Raw genomic sequence first — 19,117 nt, 5'->3', positions numbered from 1 at the left:
TTCCATAAATGACAGAAATAAATAAACTTGATTTCCTGGTTTATAGAAATGCAGCTGTAGGCGGTAATGAATGCTGCGACGTGATTGGCCGATAATGTGCACTGCGTGTAATCCAACAGAGCGAATCACATGCATCTGGAAGTTTCAACATTTTCCAACATCTGCAGCTTTAAGAAATGTTTACACTGCAAAAACACAAAATCTTATAAAGTATTTTTTGTCTAATTTCCAGCGCAAATGTTTTAGTACAATTGAAATAAAGCAAAAGTAAAGCAGGAGCTTGTTTTAGAGCTGCAGTATGTAACTTTTACAAAAATGTTTTTTTTATTCCAATCAGAGCCAGGAGGCTGGTCTTAACGCTGTCAATCAATTTCGTGTACACACTGCTAAATGTTTTATTAGCAGAGAAACAACTCACTGTCATAGGAAAACTGTTTATAAGCCATCATGGATGGCTCTGTTACTAGCGTTAGCACTCACTGCTAGTTGCAGCAATTGACAGCGGTAAGACCCGCCTCCTGGCTCTGATTGGTTGTTTCTTGAAGCACTAGGAAATGGAGGAGGAACAAAATTTTTTTTTTAAAAAGATTATCTGTCTTACATTACAACAAAATGATATTGTTATGCAAAAACATTTTTTTCAGCCAATAAATTGAATTGAATATTGAGTACAGATTAAAAAGTTCTGGTTCCACTGGCAGGTTGTTTTACTTATAGTGTCCGTATTGGTTCCGATATTGAAAAAAATTCTACATTGGTTATCGGTGATGATCCATAAAGACAGATCTATTCGGTCTAATTCTATGCTTTATTATTTATTTTACATTATATTGAGAATTTCTAATTGCTCTTTATGAACCGTTTGAAAGAATGTTTCAGTTTATTTTCAACATGTTTGATAGTCAACCTGAATTTCTTTATCATTTATTTTGCATTGGTTGTTCTACTCCTAACTGCACTGACTGAACAAAACTAAAATATTTTTACGTTTGACCAAGTTTCTCAAGCTGCTGGTGCATTGAAGTTACCAAATAAATGTGTAATTCAGTACATATATTATTATTATTATTATTTTGTGTTTTTGCAGTGAGCGGCCATGTTTGATGCCGAGCTAGCGTCCTACCTTTAGAGGAGGAGGAGCTGCCATGGCGCTTGTTTAAAGCCCGCAGGCCTTGCAGGGGAATGTCGCCGCCCTCCAGGATGCTCTTGTAAACATGTCGGTCGCATTCTGGAGCGGCGGGGTCGCCGGACGACGACCCCCCGTCCTTGTCCACCTCGTTGTGTCCAGACTTGCTAGAGGAGCTGCGCCGCAAACGAGAGAGAAAGAAGTTAATCAAACACAACCGGGCTGCTTTGATATTGTTATTTATTTCAGAGATTGATGGAAAGAAATTTGTTCCAATATTGTTGAGTATGTTTAAAAAAATGTAAATATAAAAAAAAAAGAATTTCAAAAATAAAACTAAATCAAACTCACATTTTCAGTGTAATTCACATTATGTTGAATTAAGCTGAACATACATTTATGCAGTTTGTTATTTTTCATATGTTTTGTAAATTACTTCCTTTGTGAGTTTTATTTTTGCTAATTTTAATAGTTTTTGAAAATTTACTTTTTTGGATTTTATTAGAAAAAATTGGAAAAATTTAAAAACTAAAATAACAAAAATAACTTTTTTTGTTAACTTCAACATTTGCAGTTCAACATTTTCCATATTTATTTAGTTTTAATCACTTTCTCAGATTTTATTTTTGCTAATTTATTCATGTATTTTTTAAAATTAATTTTAAAAATAATTTATTGTTTAAAAAAAATGAAGCAAAAATAATTTCAAGTTCACTATTTTTTCAGATATTTTCTATTTAAATTCTACTTTTTTCAAAACAGAAAAATAAATTGAAAAAGATAAAATGAGCAGTTTACTATTTTTTCAGATTTTATTTGATTTATTACTTTTTTAGATGTTATTTTTGCTAATTGAAATATTATTTTTGTAAATATATGAAATAAAAATCTGTAAAACTAGCAAACTGCAAAATTATGTACACATTGAAAATGGATCTTATTCTTTTGATTGAGAAGTTTTAAAATCTTTTTAAAATGCATTTTTGTCACATTTTAATTTTTGAAACATGTTCCTTGGTTGCAATAATATTGGAACTAATTTCCCTCCATAGATTATTATCTAAAAAAAAAGAACGAAACATCAGAGAAGCGGGTAATGCTCCGTCATATGGGCCTCATTAAGGGGATTGTGGGTAAGTATGTGAAATGCTTGTGGGATGTGATGTAATTAGAGCGGGAAAAAGCCCAACGTGGGATCCAGAGCGAAGGCAGAGAGGAGATTTCTCTGCGTTGGGAATGATTTCTATAAATATTGCCTGCACATTCCCGTCTGATGCATCAGCAGCACCTGCGTCACACCCAGACGCTGCTCACTCTGACCTCATTCTGGCGAAAAGCTGCCACAGAGAAGCGTTTTTAAGTCGTTGAGCAGCAGGAGGCTCCTTCGTAGGTGGAAGGGGAAATATTCTCAGCGCTGGCATGGCGTCTGGGTGTGCAACAGGAATTCACGTAAATGTTTCTGTGGCTGATTTACGATCAGATTTAAAATAATCTCCTGAGAAGCTTCTAGTAAAAGCAAACGCCGAGCGGCGCATGTTCTGCGCTTCCATGCTGCACATCCCTGCAGGTTTAGACTGGGTGGGATTTATTCATGACTTTTGAGGATTTCTGTCATCATTAGACTCTAAAACACACATAACTCCAGTTTACAACCTTTCCTGATCACTTTTCATGAAACATAACGGTAAAAAATGTCAGATTTGTTCCGTTTTTGCTCTTTTATCAAATCTAAACATGTGAGATCAATCAACACTTCAAAAACACAAAACTGTACCAAGTAATATTTGGTCTAGTTTCTACTGCAAATATATTATTACACTTTAAAAAAGACAAAACCAATTTATAAGTACATTTTCAGCAGAGAAATAAAATTAGTTTTGTCTTATATAACGTGTATTAAGAAACTAGATAAAACTACTATTTTGTTTTTGCAGTGTACTGTTTGCAGTAACTGCGGAGGAAGTGTGATCCACTCTTCTTTGCAGAATTGTTTTAATTCAGCCACATTCAGTGGTTTTGAGCTAAAACGGCCTGTTCCATACTTTGACTAGGCCACTTCTGACTTTTCATGAAATCATTCAGAGTCAAACTTATTGGTGAGCTTTGGATTCTCGTCCAAAGCTAAAAAATAAAATGAATTATTTCTTGAAGCGCCAAAATGAGCTCAGACCATAATACTTCCACCACCATGTTGGACTGCTAGTGTGATGCTCTATTTACACTGCAAAAAACAGCACAAAAAAATCAACATTTTCTGTTTTCTATAACCTGTTTGACAACATGAAGTAGGCTAAAAAAAACCTTTGCATACATAAAAACAGGAAATCCATTTAGTTTCTAGTGAAAATATCTAATTAGACTTGAAAAATAAGACAAAATTAACTTAAAAGTAGCTTCTCAGTGAGAAGCAAGAGCTTCTTTTAAGTCAATAATTCTTTAATATTAATAAAACAGAAATCTTCCTGTTAAAACAAGACATTTTCTTCCACTTTTTATGAATGTTCAAGAATAATTTACTTAATATAAACTCTTATATTTTGCTAAAAAGTTACTTTTAAGTTAGTTTTGTTTCATTTAAAGTGCACTAAGTTATTTACAGTAAAAACTAGACAAAAATACTTGTAAGATTTTGTGCTTTTATGCCAAACATGACAGTTTTCTTCAGAAAATGTGAGCCTGTGGCCTACTTCATGTTGTCAGACAGGTCCTAGTAAAGAGAAAATGTTTATTTTTGTAAACTTGTGACAGTTTTATATCTTTTATATTTGTTCTGCTGCATCATGATGACAGAACAAACGAGTCCGGATCATTCCAGCCTCTAAGTGTCGTGCCTTTCCTTTCTGAAATGTGTCAGATCCAACAGCCATGTCTGAGCTCTGCTGAGGCAGGAAAACAGCGAAGCGACCATAAATTTGCCCCTCAGGGGGAAGTCGGTTTATGAGCAAAGCTTTCCGCTGCGAACATTTTGAGTGGCTAAACTTCCATCGGCCTTTAATCAGGGATCGCTTCCTTTCCAGCTCTCAAACGACAGACGTATCAATGGAACAAAACGCTGGTTTGGGGTTTATTTTAGACGCGCTCGCCCCCCGCCGCCCCCTCCTGGTGACATAATGACTGCAGCAGATGGAAAGCAGAAATGAAGGTTTATTTTCTCTAGACAGTTACCGAGCCGCGGCCCCAAATTCCTGGCATTTTATTGCAGGACACAGAAATAGATGCTGTCAGTCTCCATCAAACACAAAGAGAAGATCAAACGCAGCTTTTGATCTGAGTGGAGCTGCAACTAACGGTTCTTCCAGTTATCAATTAATCTACTGATTACTCTGATTAGTCAGATAAATAAAAGTCCCACATTCTGCAGATTTAATTTAATTTAATTTATTTTTATTGATGGAAAAGCAGATTAATTCACTAGTAACTGCAAATTAATCTGCTTTTCCATCAATATTAAGGAATTATTCACTTAAAACACGCTTCTATATCTTCCTGAAAAGTTACTTTTAAGTTAGTTTTGTCCTATTTAAAATCTAATAAGATATTTGCACTTTAAACCAGAGGAGCAGCAAAATATTTGGGTAGAAAATCACATTTTTTCATTATTGTTACATAATTTGAACCAGGTGAAGCTGAAAATGCCACTTGCGGAGTTCTGGGTTGAACAGACAAAGACGGGTTTCATTTATCTTAAATGCAAAATATGTAATTTTTTGGGTTAATTGCTGCTCTGATTGTGTTGTTCTTTCATCAATTTGCCTTTTTTGAGTCTGTTTACTCCAGTTACCGATTAATCAATCTCTAAATACGTTGATTAATCTGATTATTCGCTCATGTTTCATGATCCGGTTATTCAGCACATTCAGGCAGAGATAACAGTTTTTAAGTTATGCAGCAGCTGGGAGAGTTCCCTTTATCCCAGTGACATCCAGGTTCCTGTCTTTAAATAAACTCCCCCCCCCCCGATAGGAGCCATATCTACAACCTGAAGGGAAAACAACACAAAATGCAACCAGGGGACACTCTGTTCTGCTGGCTTTTTGCCTCTTTAACAGGAAACTGCCGTTCATCCCTCTCATAATCACATTAAATCTGCAAGTATGAGGCGAGATTTTAAAGCTGGAGAGCTGGGGAAAGGAAGAAGAGTTGACTTACTACTGCTGCAGGTCGGAGGCTGTTTCCAGAGGGCTGAAGGAGGGGGCACTCTGCAACAAACCAAACAAAGAAGTCATTGATAGATCCACAGGAAGATCTCCTCCCGCTGAAACACAGGCAGCAGCCTCCAGTCAGGCCAGATTCTGCCCTCCGTTCCTCTCGGTCGGCCGTGTGTTTCTGCGTCGAGCGTTTTCGAGCGTCTCTCGGCATGGACGGGTTGGGGGGGCCAAGCGTGTGTTTTGGCCTGCATGCAAGTTGGGAGAAAACAAGCGGCAGAAAGGAGAGTGGAAGGGAAGGGAGGGCTGGGCGTGCGTCGGTCAGGGGGCGCCATGCGGGGAGGGGAGGCTGTCACGGGCTCAGCCTATAAGCTGCTGTCTCCCACTGAAGCCACTTCTTTTGTCTGACTGAGTCGCTCTCATTACCAGCGGAGCAGACGGGGGCAATTAACCAGCTGGTGGGGCAAGGAGGCCGAATTACACGTATCAACACAGACACAGGAGCTCACCAATATGCAAAAGATATGAGGGCTGAAACGATTAATCGTATAAACCACGATTAATCGATGAATGAAATGGCTCTCGACTAATTTAGTAATCAACTAATCAATAACTGGAACATACAAACACAAAACAGACTCAAAAATAGGCAAATTACTGAAAAAACAACACAGTCAGAGCAGTAAAGATATGTGCATTACGCTGAAAAAATTTATTGGATTAATTGCGATTAATGAAATATTGAAGGAATTGACAGCTAATTTAGTTATTGATTAATCATTAAGCAGCGTATACATACTCAAGAAAGCCGATTTAATGCAGGAACAACACATTCAGAGCAGTAATTAAGCCAGAACTGTATGAAAATATATATATACTTGGTGTTGGTGGTGCAAGGAAGCCGAATTAGTCCATTCTTATGAACACTAGAGCGGACTTATATGTAAAACATTTAGGGCTGAAGCAATTAATCGGGTTAGGCGTGATTAATCAAATATCAAAATAGTCATAGACTGATTTAGTAATCGATTAATCGCTAAGTGGGGTGTACAGACTCAAAAAAGGCCATTTTAAACATATTCAAAGCATTATTTAAGCCAAAACTGAACAAAATATATATACATTTTTGCATTGGTAGTCGAATTAAACTTATCAGCATGGACACAAGAGCTCACAGATAAATAAAACTTATTCGGGATTAAACAATTAATCGGTTAATCACAACTAATTGATTATTCACATCATCGTCAACTGATTTTGCAATCGACTAATCGTTAACTGGATCATACAGACTCATACAAAGGCCATTCGGTAGGAAAAAACATAGTGAGAGGAGTAATTAAGCCAAAATTGTACAAAAGGCAACACACTGCAAAAATCTAAAATTTTACCAAATATTCTTGGTCTAGTCTCTAGTAAAAATATGTAGGTAAACTTGAAATGAGACAAAACTAAGTAACTTTTCAGCAAGAAATAGGAGTTTGTTTTAAGTCAATAATTTCTTAATATTGACGAAAAATACTAGTTCCACTGGCAGATTATTTAACTTATAATTTGGGAGAAATGTGTTGTTATAAAATAAATAATTGTTTTTATCAATATTAATGAGTTATTGACTCAAAACAAGCTCCAATATCTTGTTGAAAATGAGACAAAACTAAGATATTTGCACTACAAACCAGACAAAAATACTTGGTAAGATGTTGTGTTTTTGCAGTGCACAGAGAAATATTCGAACATGAAAGAAGAAATAATTTTCTGCATATTTAGGGTTAGGAACAGGGTTAGCGAGTGGAGTGACATTTAATGGAGATTAATTGGCATTATATAAGGAGAAATAAAACACATATTTTTGGGGGTCACTGATGGAGCAGAGCGGCATTTTGAAATGCTTTGGATCGAAGCTAATTTTAGCCCACTGTTTCTGCTGCTTTCCTCTTCTCGGACGTCACAGCAGGTAAAAATAACGAGGCTCTATGAATAAGAGCACAAGTGTTGTTTGCAAATACGATTGCACAATCGCCCCCCCTCGTCTCTCCCATTCCCAACGATCCCAGGGTTGCCAGTTTGGGCGAGTTTCCTCCCAGTAAGACTGCTTTTAAACTCAATTTCATAAAGCTGCATGAAACTTTTCATAAAATAAAACCTAAGAGTGAGTCAGTTAGTTGGTTTCACCAACCCAGCTCAGAATGTTGTGCAGTTTTGGACTGGAGTTTAGTGAATTTTGAATATTCTATCAGATGTATCTATCGTCATTGATCACGTGTCTATCACATATTACTGATTTATTGTCCAGCCCCAATATATATTCATATATACGTAACTATGTCTGCTGCTATCAACATGAATTTCATTTAAGGTTGAGATTTGGGCAGGGTTTTTTTGGGAGTTGGGTGGGTTTGACATTGTCTTTGGCTGGAAACTGCCAGTCAGACATGGCAACCTGGCCCCAAAGCCCCCCGGCATCCCTGCGGCGCGGCCGAGCCTCCACTTCCCACACCAATGACCAGACAGGGAACATTCTGCGCTGCTTATTTGCCACAACATGCCTCTCCGCCTGGTTGCCGGGGCAGATGATCATTAATAACCTCGGAGAATAAGAGCCTATCTTTGTAGGAGCCGAACACCAAGCTGGCAGGTCTATAGTCGCGTCTATTTATAAAGCTAAATGTTCCATGGCGACTTGGAGAACACACCGAGGGGTCACCGATTAATCTTCCACGTCTTCCACCCCACCACCTCCACCTCTCTTATCAGGGGGAGTAACAGAGCGTCCTCTGACACTCCCGGTTATTGGGCTCACACACAAACAGCGTCAGTGGAAAGTAAACAGGAAACAATCATGGAGGGCTTATCTGCAGTGAAGGACTGGAATCTTAATCTGGTTATTTACAAGATGACTGATTAGTGTCAGTTTATGAGGACTTTTCCTCGTCCAACGGGGGGAAAATGGATCAGTTTCAGACTAACCCGGCCGTGTTATCACAGCGTCGTGTTACTCTGGGACGTCCCGGGAAAAGATTTAGCGCTGCAAATGGGAGATAATGGTTGGTGACACTGTATACATCCTGCTGGGATGGAAACTACTCTGTTTGCCGTTTCATCCCATCCTGCGTCCATTTTCTGCCCAAATCATCCGATCTCTCCTGGTACTTCAAACAAACGGAGACATAAACAATCAGATGATGCACAAAATGCCCCTCGTCACTTAATGGTGTTTTATTTTCTGAGGTTTTTATGTAAAACACTGAAAAATAGAACCAAGTATTTTTGGTCCACTTTCTAGTGCAAATATCTTGGTACACTTAAAACAAATCTAACAAGTAGCTTTTCAGTAAGATACGATATTTTAAGTTGGTAATAGAGAATAGAAAAATGTCGTGTTATAAGTAAAATAAACGTTTTTATTAATATTGCCTACGGATGCAAACTGAGGTATCTAAGGAACACAGGCGACAACAATTCATCAGAACCGCCGCGTTTCCTAACAGCTGCCCCGCGGCTCAGACTGCACTCTGCTGCTTTCACAGTCAAAATAGAGCGGGCCGTTGTAACACGAAGCCCATTCTTTCCAGAACCTTATTCGTGTTGACGTGTTCTTATGAACACTAACATGCCGGGGAGCTCATCCTGCCGCCGCTAAATGCTTAAAGGTAAAGGTTAAGTGTGTAACAGAGGTTAAATGTGAGTGCACAATCAGCTGGCAGGCTTTTAGCGTCGCCCCGGTTAGAGTACGTCAGGTGGCGGCGGGGCGGCGCTGAGACTGGCTGGCAGCGGGCCTGACATCAGTGTCCGCGCCGCAGATGGAGTCGCTGTGGCGGCAGCAGGGGGCCACAGTGATCTTCCTGAGCATTGATACGTGTGGAACTCCGGCTCCAGCTGGCTATGTCTATCGATGACCCGCCGCTTGACTGGAGCTGTCATGTCATTGGATGTATTTTCAGACGCAGCTTTAAACCCCTGATGTGTTATTAAAGAGGACCATTACCAGCAATCTGCAGCGCTCTCCACAAGCACTAAAAATAAATGATTTTTTACCTAAAAGAATTTAGACGAATCTAGTCTTCAAGTTGAACTGGAAACTTCTTGAAGTTGATCAAAATGCCAAGAAGCTTTTAACTAATAAAAGCTTATATTGCAAAAATGTTAAGTTTCGCAATACTTTACTTGAAACTGTCTCAACTTGGGTTGAGTTCCGCGGACAAAAGATGCACCAATTACAGGTTTCTGGCCGATAACTGATCTTTAAAGAGGATTTATTATGCGAAATTAAAATTTTGCACATTTTTATACTCCCACTTGGGTCTCAACTGCTTCTGAAAACACCCAACCATTTTTTGGCAATAAGTTAATGTTTTTTGGTGTCTGGAAAATGAGCCGTTTCAAAATCCTTCTGAATGTAATGTCACCTAGCAACCCAAGCTGAGTTCCAGCACATTTGATCAGCTGGTTTTATTGCTGTGTGGGCTGCACAATGGCTGCTGGAAAAGACAAGTGTTTTGTTGTTGACTTGCCGTTCAGAAACCACTTGCTGCATTCTTGATGGTTGTACAGAAGGCTGCACTTCTGCTTTTCAAAGATGCATGGTTATATAATTGCACATCTGTTTGCAAGTGTAAACTTTGAGTTAGTGTTTTTGAAATGACTCATTTTCCAGACACCAAAAAACATAATCGTTGACACCCAATCGTTCTCCTCCACCTCCATCCTGAGCTAGTACCGTCAGAAGAAATGCACCACTTCCAACCAAAAACAACCAATCAGAGCTAGGAGACGGCTCTTAGAGCTGTCAATCATTCTCATGTACTCACTGCTAAATGTGCTAACGGCGAGAGAAACAACTTAGTTATGGAAAAACCATTTATCCCCCGTCATCAGTGGCCGTGCTAACTATTCTTAGCATTCACTGTTAGCCGCACTGTAGCAGAGAGGATGATTGACAACGCTAAGACCCGCTTCCTAGCCCTGATTGGTTGTTTCTAGTTAGCAATGGGAGCACTAGGAGAAGGCAGAAGAGATATATTATCTGTCTCATATCGTCATTACATGGTGACAGTTTCAACAAATACGTAAAAAAATACACAAGTTGCATACTGCAGCTTTAACTAAAGGGGTTTTTGAAAGAATTGCCAGAATGTACGGCATCATCAGCTCTTCATAATACCAGACCATTTTAAATAAACAGCCAGGAAACAGAAAATGAATCATCAACCAGTTCAACACACAAATGATTCAGCAGATATGAAAATGCATCTCCTTCTCCTTTGCTAATACCAAACGACTCCTGATTTGTCAATCAAGCCGCAATGAGCCATGGTGTCTGGCTGGGCCTTAAGGTCAAATGCTGCACATACCAGGTGCAGCTTTAGAAGAGGCTTTAACATTAAACAGGAGCCAGTCATCAAGCCGAGCTCACGTGGCACCCGTCCAGACAGAAACCGAGTCCAGCAGCTGCCACCGGCACTGAGCCTCCTGGACCTCCTGCTAACCTCAAACTGCAGCGTCTGGACGGCGCAGGAACACGAAGCCAGTGGTGCCGCCTCACCGGATCTGGGGCGGGGCGGGTTGGGAAATTAACATCTGTTTCTGGGCAGCAAGGACCACTTCTGTCCTGAGGCTCGCATGTGTCACGGCTCTGATTCAGACCTGCGCCATACGGATAGTTTGGTAAATATAACAGGCACGGATTATCCTGGAGCCTGTTGCTTGTTGGGTGGACTACAAGAGAGAAGAGACTCCTGGGTGAATCATCTGATCCAGACCTCATGCTCAGAAAACACCGCAGGCCAAAAGATGAGGAGCAAAATCCGAGTTTCACAAAGAAGTTATTGGTGTAACTGAATAAACATGAATATTTTGCAAGAGTCACTTAACAGAATGTGGTTTTACTATAACAGCACAGAAACTAGAGAAACCTTTTGAAAAAAAAATCTTTTAGGAGTAATTTTGGTTTTACTTCAGTAATTTTATTTTGAAGTATCGCTACTATTGATTAAATGCTTTGGATCTTCTACCCTCTGTGAGTAACTTCACTTAATGGAGAGCACAACTGTTTCTTTTGTCTGATTTTGTTGTGTATATGAATTATTGTCATTTTGATCTTTAAAATACCAATATTTCCACATAATGTTATAGTTTGGCCTGCCTCATTATGTAATTTTTACATATCAAATTGTGGTTTGATCAGTTACTCAGTACTTGTATTTTTCCAAACACTTCTTTACTCATACTTGAGTCATTTCTTGGATGGCTACTTTTTATTTCTACTTGAGTAAAAATATGTTGTAATTTATCTACAATGGCCGAAATACGCTGTCGTAGTTTATTCATATACTTGCTTTGACATAATTCCCAATCAACATAGTTTTGTGTTTTAATAACTCTATATTCTAATACGCAATTTAAAAGTACTTTACCTTTATTTCAGTCCCCACAAATGAGTCTCTTGCCTCCATGTTTAATTTGTAACAGGAAGTTATGGTTGTTTTGAAGCAATCTGATTGGATTACATATGTATTACCATAGCGCTACACTGCCCTCTACAGTCTAGGCATATTTAAAACGGATTTGTGAGGGTTCTTGCTAGGCTAGGTTAGCGGAATCAACTAACTCACTCACTTTCTGGTTACCTAGCAACTCACCCATTCTTTGGTTACCTAGTAACAACCTGTTGAGTAACCTGCGCAGCAGCAGTTTTAGGTTTTGCCACATAACTGCTTAAAAATAAACAATAGTAGCAAGGAGTGAAAGCTGCAGATAAATCAGGAAAGGCCGCTCCACCAGTCTGGTAGTTCAGACATTTAAAACTACAAACTTATCAATAATTGTTGATATTGATTGATATGAAGCGCTTTTATCGTCCAGCACTAATGACAACTTTTCTTAAACCCATGTGGACAATGTTATTTTTTTAACGATGTGGTGAGGATATATATATATATTTTTTTTTACATATTTGTGTACAAAACCTAACAGTGTAGGTCTTGTACAGAAAATAACTGAAAATTCAAGAAAACAATACATTTTATGACTGATAATCAGTATTTAGCCTCAATGATCCATACGATCAGACAGTCAGAGGATCACAGTGGGGGTGGGAGAGGAAACAAGCAGACCTCACAGACAGTTTGTTTAGACGTTCAACATGGATGTTACATGACATGCAGTACGTGACGATATGCCGTCGTTGTGAGAACAGCGACCACTTACCGCTTTGTCAAACTCCATCTCTGAAAAGAATTTATACCAAGGCTCATTCTCTAAATCTACATCTTCTGGACTTACATCCTGAGTAAAGGGGCATGGCGACAGGAGGAGAAAGACAAAGAGAAGACAGTTCAGACAGCACAGCTTATGCACATCAAGGCAAGGAGCCAATCACATGAAAGCAAATGTGATTTATGAAATGACTCTTCCTGAAATAGTTTGATATTTTCAATAAAATGCTGTTTTAGTTCCTTGCGAAAAGTGATGCAACAGCAGCTGATAAACATCACAAAGCATAAAGACTTGAAAACAGGAACCAGGAGAAACCAAATCCGCCTCCTGCTCTAATTAGTTTGTGACATCCAATCTGTCCTCTTCACACCACAACTTCCAGCCCAGCAACTGTCCAGCCTGTAAGTTTTGCTTTCATGTCGACCACAACATGAAGAAATTCAGGGGTTTTACAGTAACAGCTGCTGCCTTTTGCTTCATATTTCATTAGTTGTGAAGCTGATATCTCAGATCAAACCATAAAATAAAATCCTGGTTTTGATGCCGCATAAGCCGAAGGACATTTGCATAAAGTGCCATGCAGAAAATATTCATATTCCTGACATTAAAAACCATAAACTTTAATGCAAGTTTTGGGGAATTGTATGAGATAGACCAGAGGTCTTCAGTGGCACCGACTAACTCACTCACTCTTTGGTTACCTAGCAACTCACTCACTCACTCTTTTGGTTGCCTAGCAACCACAAAACTATTAAGTAACTTGCACAGAAGCAGTTTCAGGTTTCAATTTGGAGTGAAAACGGGATAAAACAGAAAAAGTAACCCCTAGTTTGTCTGTAGTACAGATACATAAAACAAAAAATGATCAATAATTATGGATATCAACTGAAAAGAAACGCTTACATGCTTTTCAGCCATACTGTCCAGCCCTAAATAGTATGTAGTATTTTACAATAAACGAGGCTTAGTACTACATAAAACATGCCTTTTTACTTACTTCAGACTCAATGGAAATGCCACAGCTATGAACATATTGATCATTTTGACATAATGATCAGATTTTTCTCACCGAATGTTTGCGTTTCAGACTAAAATATGTAATTTTGGATTCAGGTTAATTTGTATTTAAAGATAAATTTGAATAAAAAAGTGATTTAAATCTGCTTAGTTAATCAGAAGTCTCACAAACCCCCAGCAGTACTTCCACAACATGAAGTGAAGTATTGAAGAGGTATTAATTACCTTATTTATACTTTATACATACAGTTATGTATTACTGTATCTCAGATAAAATCCCATTGAAATACATTGAAGTTTGTAGTTTTACAGAAAGAAAGAATGAAACTTTCTGCAAGGCTCTCTGTGGGTTTAAAGAAACAGAGTAAAATCAGTGAACCAAACATGAAGAATGAATGACTGAGTTCATTATTTTACTGGTGAACTGGAGCGAACTGCAATGGGCAAAATGGTTGGCAGTGGGATCAGGCCAGATCTCAACCAGCCTGGCAGTAATTACATGAACACATCTCTGCTCTGTCACAATAAAGCATCTTTTCTAAATATCTGAGTGGAAAATGATTACATAAAGACGACAAGCTCGCCAAGGACACGAAATATTTAATTCACCGCAGACTATGTGAACATAACAGGGTTTTTATTTTAACATTATTTTAGATGTTAGTTTGTCAAAACTGGTTTATTTATTCTTCAAACACATTTTGTTTAGTCAAAAGCCTTTTTTTCCTCTTGACATCTTATTGTGACATAAGCTACATTACGCTGTTCTTGGCAGTTGGTGGTTACCATAGCAACCAGTAACTGTCAGCTCCTCCCCCTTTTTCTGCTGCCATTTGTATCTGTGGTGCATATTGGGATCAGCTGTTTTCTTTACAAGTATTATGTTCTTAACATTTATTTTAGACAAATGTACAGATACAAATAAACATGGTTTCATGTGTAATTACTTCATGTTTTAGAATAAAATAGAATATACTTTATTAATGCCTAAGCAGAAATTGCGTTGTTGACAGGCTACTCCATCCAAAGTGTTAAATATTAGTTAAATACAAATATATCAATTTTATAAAAAATATATACATAAGTGTGATATCGTAAGTAACTGAAATATGACAAAATATCAAATAAATGGATAAATAAATACAAAGAACCATGCAAACTGAAAAATGTAATTTATAAATAAATCTATAGAAATGTTGCATGTTATTGTTTACATCCAGGAATTTCGCGCACGACGCTGGGGACCATCCGTAGCCGCGCTGCTGCGGTAGAGCAACTCCGTGAACGAAAGGAAACCTGGAGGCGTAGGTGTTACTAATTTAATTCAGCGCGCCGCCACAAAGGGAAAAATAACGCTGAAAAACCGTTGAAGAACTCAAAGCCACTCGTATTCCTCTTTTTTCCTCGCTCTCTGTGTCAACTATGCCACACACAAACTCGTTGCCATAGCAACTGACTGACAACAACGCCACTAATGTATCAGCATTCAACACCAAAAAACACACATAACATCCAGTCCATTACAGTGCTATGGTTTTAGGCTTTATGTTTATTTAGCTTTATGATTAAATGATCGCTGTGGTAGATTAGCTACTGCTGCTACCAGCTAAGCTAACACAGTGGTGGTAGATTAGCTACTGCTGCTATCAGCTAAGCTAACACAGTGGTGGTTGATTAGCTACTCTGTCAAGAGTTTCTGTGTGGGTCAGCCTTTGTTTTATTTTTAACTAAACCAAAACACAGACAAAACACAGAGTCAAGCTAGCACAAGCTGACCTACTTCCCTCTCCCTCGTTATTTTTCTTTAACTGAAATATCTTCAATAACTCTTTGAAGAATCTGAATTAATGAGCTACAGAAACATTTAATTTCCCTTTGGGACTAATACAGTATATTTGAATTTGAATTTTCCTGACCTTGCTATCTAGTTGCCAGTGTGTTGACAATTAGTAGCAAAGCACTGCATCCCTTTTTCTTGTATATGTCACATGTAGATTTAAGATTTATGTTGAGGCTGTCATGTTGACAACTTGACAGCTAAAACCAACGGTAGCCATCGCAGGCTGGCAGCTTTTTGTAACGTCATGCTGCAACGTGTCTGTTTGTTTATGTTTTCTACTGTTATAATTAAAGCTTTTGCAACTGTTAACTGTTCACTGAGAGCCATTGATCGGTAATAGGAACTGCTTAGGTTTATTCATTATATTGTTTTTATTGTGTAGGGGCAGAAGCTGCTGGACTGATGTTAACTTGATTTTTTCTTTGTAGGTTTTATTTATTTTTCATACAAAGTAATGCTCCAGTTATTAAATGTGTGATGGTTTTTAATGTTATATGTATGATTTTATTTTCTGTACTAAAAATATATATGTATATTACTTGCAATTTATGTTAAAGATAAGATTAGTTATGCAAATTAATGTGATCAGAGTCTGTTGCCGTCGGTAACTGTGGGGCAGAAGCTGCTGGACTGATGTTAACCACCGACTTGGTTTGGTTTTTTCTATCTTGTAATAAATGCAGTAAACCTGAGTGTTGCTAACCGTTAGCAGTGAAGCAGCTCGGATGCAGAGGTGGCAGGGGAAGATGATGAAGATGATGAAGGGGAGGACACAGCTCAGACGACACACACACACACACCCACACACAGAGAGTGTTACCCAGAGAGTGTTACCGTTCTCTCCAGCTTCAGGACGGATGATTTCCCCGGCTCGTAGTCGAAGATGCTCCTGGGCTCGGCGCGGTACTTCCTGGTGTCCACCTTCTTTTCCGGCGGCTCCCACTCGCTCCTGCGGAGGAAGGACAGTCAGAGAGAGAGAGACACCGAGAGCCAATCCTTATCCGGCGGTCTCCATGGCAATCGGCGCGAGCTGAGACGATTTCTCATTTAAAAAACGTGACGTTTCAACACGCCTGCCTAGTCCCTCTAACAACGACACGGCAGAAAAATCCAATCTGGGCAGTGATTGGATTACGGAGGCGAAGCCGGACCCGGTGAGAGAAAAGAACTTTTCCCAACGGACGGAAACCAGAACATTAAATTAGGAATATACAGAACCAGGGACGCTGACAGAACGAAGAGAATCATCAACTCAATCTTAGGATTCTGACTTAAATTTTAGAAATCTGATTTTAATTTCAGAATTCTGACTTTTTTCTCAGAATTTCAAACTTAATTTTATTATTCAGAATTTTTCCTAAATTTTATAATTCTGACTTTTTCTTTGAATTTGGAGATTTAATCTTAAAATTTTGACTGAAATTTTAGAATTCCGATTTTAACCTTCAAATTTTGACTTAAATTTTAAAACTCTGACTTTAATTTCAGAATCCTGACTTGTATTCTCAGAATTTAGGTCTTTTACCCCCAAACCAAATCTTGTTGTGGTTTTTGGATCACCTTGAGTCCAACTTTCCACCATCTGAGCCACTTTCTCCCTGGAGTGACTGAAAACTGTCCAGGATGGTCAGAAACAGAAAACTGGCCCAGGAACCAGCAGAATACTGGAAGTGACTAAACAGCAGCAGAAGCTGGCGGTTCTAGTGGATCTACTTTCTGTCTGGTACCTTGTGGCAGACGGCTTGAGAGACGAGGACCGAGTTGGAACCGGCATCGGTCTCCCTCTGGAGTCCACCAGGTCGTCGCTTTTAGAGCGCGGAACAGTTCTTCCTGAAAAACAGATCAAACTGAACAGATTCTCTGGAGAGTTCTCTGAACAGTTCTTCCTGAAAAACAGATCAAACTGAACAGATTCTCTGGAGAGTTCTCTGAACAGTTCTTCCTGAAAAACAGATCAAACTGAACACATTCTTTGTCGCTTCAGACGGATGATCAGAAAACTCACCATCTTCCAGGTAAACATATGGGGTGGGACCATCGTCTGAAAACGTAGAAGAAGAAAAAAGCAGAAGAAGAAGAAGAAGGAGGAGGAATGTTAAGTTGCTTTTGATAAAACATTTAAATTTGGTCTCATATTAATATTTTCTCTTAAAGTTTCATTAAATCGGTTCTTTCATCAGATTGGAATAACTCTACGACAAGCATCTTAATGAGATTAGAGTTTAGAAACTATAGTGGATTTATTCTGGATTACAGGGTCAAAATTATACATACAGTTTTATTGCCTCCACACACACACACATTAATATGCAGCTTTTAAAATTGAAATTAGTTGTCCAGAGAAACATAATAATAACTTCGGTCAAAAATGCTAAAGAATTTGTGTTTTAAACTGTAAATGTTTTTATGTAACATATACAGAGCATTTTCACAAAGAATAGCATTAATAATGTTAAGAATATATTTTTTTAAGTATTTCTTCCTCCTTTGCTTGCAAAGTTTGCACTTTTTAAAAATAATTGTCAAGTAAAAATTATACTTTCCACTGATAATTTGTATTTATTCCTTCTGTGTAAAAAGTTTGATAACTTTCTTTTAAAACCTAAAAACAAAAATGAAAATGCTTTTTTTTAAATTTAAAAACAAACTATTTTAATGATCAAAGCTGAATAAGCTAATTTGTTTCTAAACTAGTTTTGTTTAGTTTAACAAAAAAATAATCAAAAACGTTTTAGATCTTTAAAAACTGGTTCGATTACACTCAGATATTTTTAAATTTATATTTTGCATGAGACAGAGGCACATTTAAACTTATTGTTTGAAAAAGCTTTACTTTTTGGTGATCTGATTCTAATAAAATAAGATAATCCAAGTAAATATATAAAGTTTATTAAGTCGTCATATTAAAGAAACGTAAATAAATTAAGTTTCAGAAACTTAATTTAAGCCAAATAACAAATTAACTTTTTTTTAAAAGTTGGAGCTTAGTTCCGTTTTTTCAGTGCAGTTTTCTCTGCAACTTAAAACTGCAGTATTTAAATATGACTGAGTTTCTGTATGTGAGGTTTTATTCATTATTTCAACTCTGCATTTGAGAGAAAATCTACCATAGATTCAGATTTGTGCGTCCAATTCTTGTTCTTATGAATCATTAAAGATGCGTGTCGTATAATCCTACCATCCATCTGAGAGAACCGTTCAAAATAACCAAAAAAAGCCACAAAGCGACAGGAAAGACGAGGGAATGCAGACGTCTTGATTTTAAGCAAGAAATACATTTAAAATCTCTCAATAATTCAAAACACATTAAAGTTTAAGGCTTTTTTAGCTTTCCATTAGGCCCAGCATCACAGGATCGCCGACTCAATCAAAGAGCGTCAAATCAAAGCTTTTTACAGGAAGCATCGCTCGGCTAAAACTGGGGTTTGAATTAATAATGAGGCATGAAGCTGAGGCAAAGCACTCAGAGCTATAAAAACACCCATATTTACAGGAGGATTAACAATTCATATCCAGACCACTTAAACATCAAACAAATTTCTCCACGTTTAAATCTTAGTTTACTCACTAGAAATAAATATGTAAATAAACGACATTGAACTGTGATAAATCTGAACACTGATAATGAAAATTAAAGAAAATGTTCTGTGGAGCAGCAGCTCTCATCACAGGTCGGGAGCACCACCTAGTGGTCACAACTCAGCACTACAACCAATGATGAACAATATTTTTGAAACAATTAATAACAAAAAGGAAAATAAGTGAAATAAG

The 19,117-nt window shown here is 37.9% G+C and overlaps 1 protein-coding gene across 12 annotated transcripts in view; it reads right to left on the bottom strand.

The window, feature by feature from the left end:
• sorbs1 (sorbin and SH3 domain containing 1) overlaps positions 1-19,117 on the bottom strand; it is a 72,334-nt gene that overhangs the window by 22,819 nt on the left and 30,398 nt on the right. For 11 of the 12 annotated variants that reach the window (XR_004337643.1, XR_004337644.1, XM_032552546.1 and 8 more), the window contains 6 exons: positions 17,352-17,387; positions 17,074-17,176; positions 16,181-16,295; positions 12,481-12,558; positions 5,276-5,325; positions 1,124-1,302 (listed from right to left, as the gene is read on the bottom strand). Coding sequence is in view for 10 of the 12 variants with exons in the window: in XM_032552546.1 (XP_032408437.1) it covers positions 1,124-1,302; positions 5,276-5,325; positions 12,481-12,558; positions 16,181-16,295; positions 17,074-17,176; positions 17,352-17,387 (561 nt within the window). In the remaining 2 variants the exon portion in view is untranslated. The remainder of the gene's footprint in view (positions 1-1,123; positions 1,303-5,275; positions 5,326-12,480; positions 12,559-16,180; positions 16,296-17,073; positions 17,177-17,351; positions 17,388-19,117) is intronic. The other variant, XM_032552550.1, reaches the window with a different exon arrangement.

Source organism: Xiphophorus hellerii, chromosome 22 (genome assembly GCF_003331165.1).
Source record: "Xiphophorus hellerii strain 12219 chromosome 22, Xiphophorus_hellerii-4.1, whole genome shotgun sequence".
In the NCBI taxonomy this organism is placed as follows: domain Eukaryota; kingdom Metazoa; phylum Chordata; class Actinopteri; order Cyprinodontiformes; family Poeciliidae; genus Xiphophorus; species Xiphophorus hellerii.
Note: the sequence above shows the minus strand (reverse complement) of the source record. Positions and strands in the feature narration are given on the sequence as shown.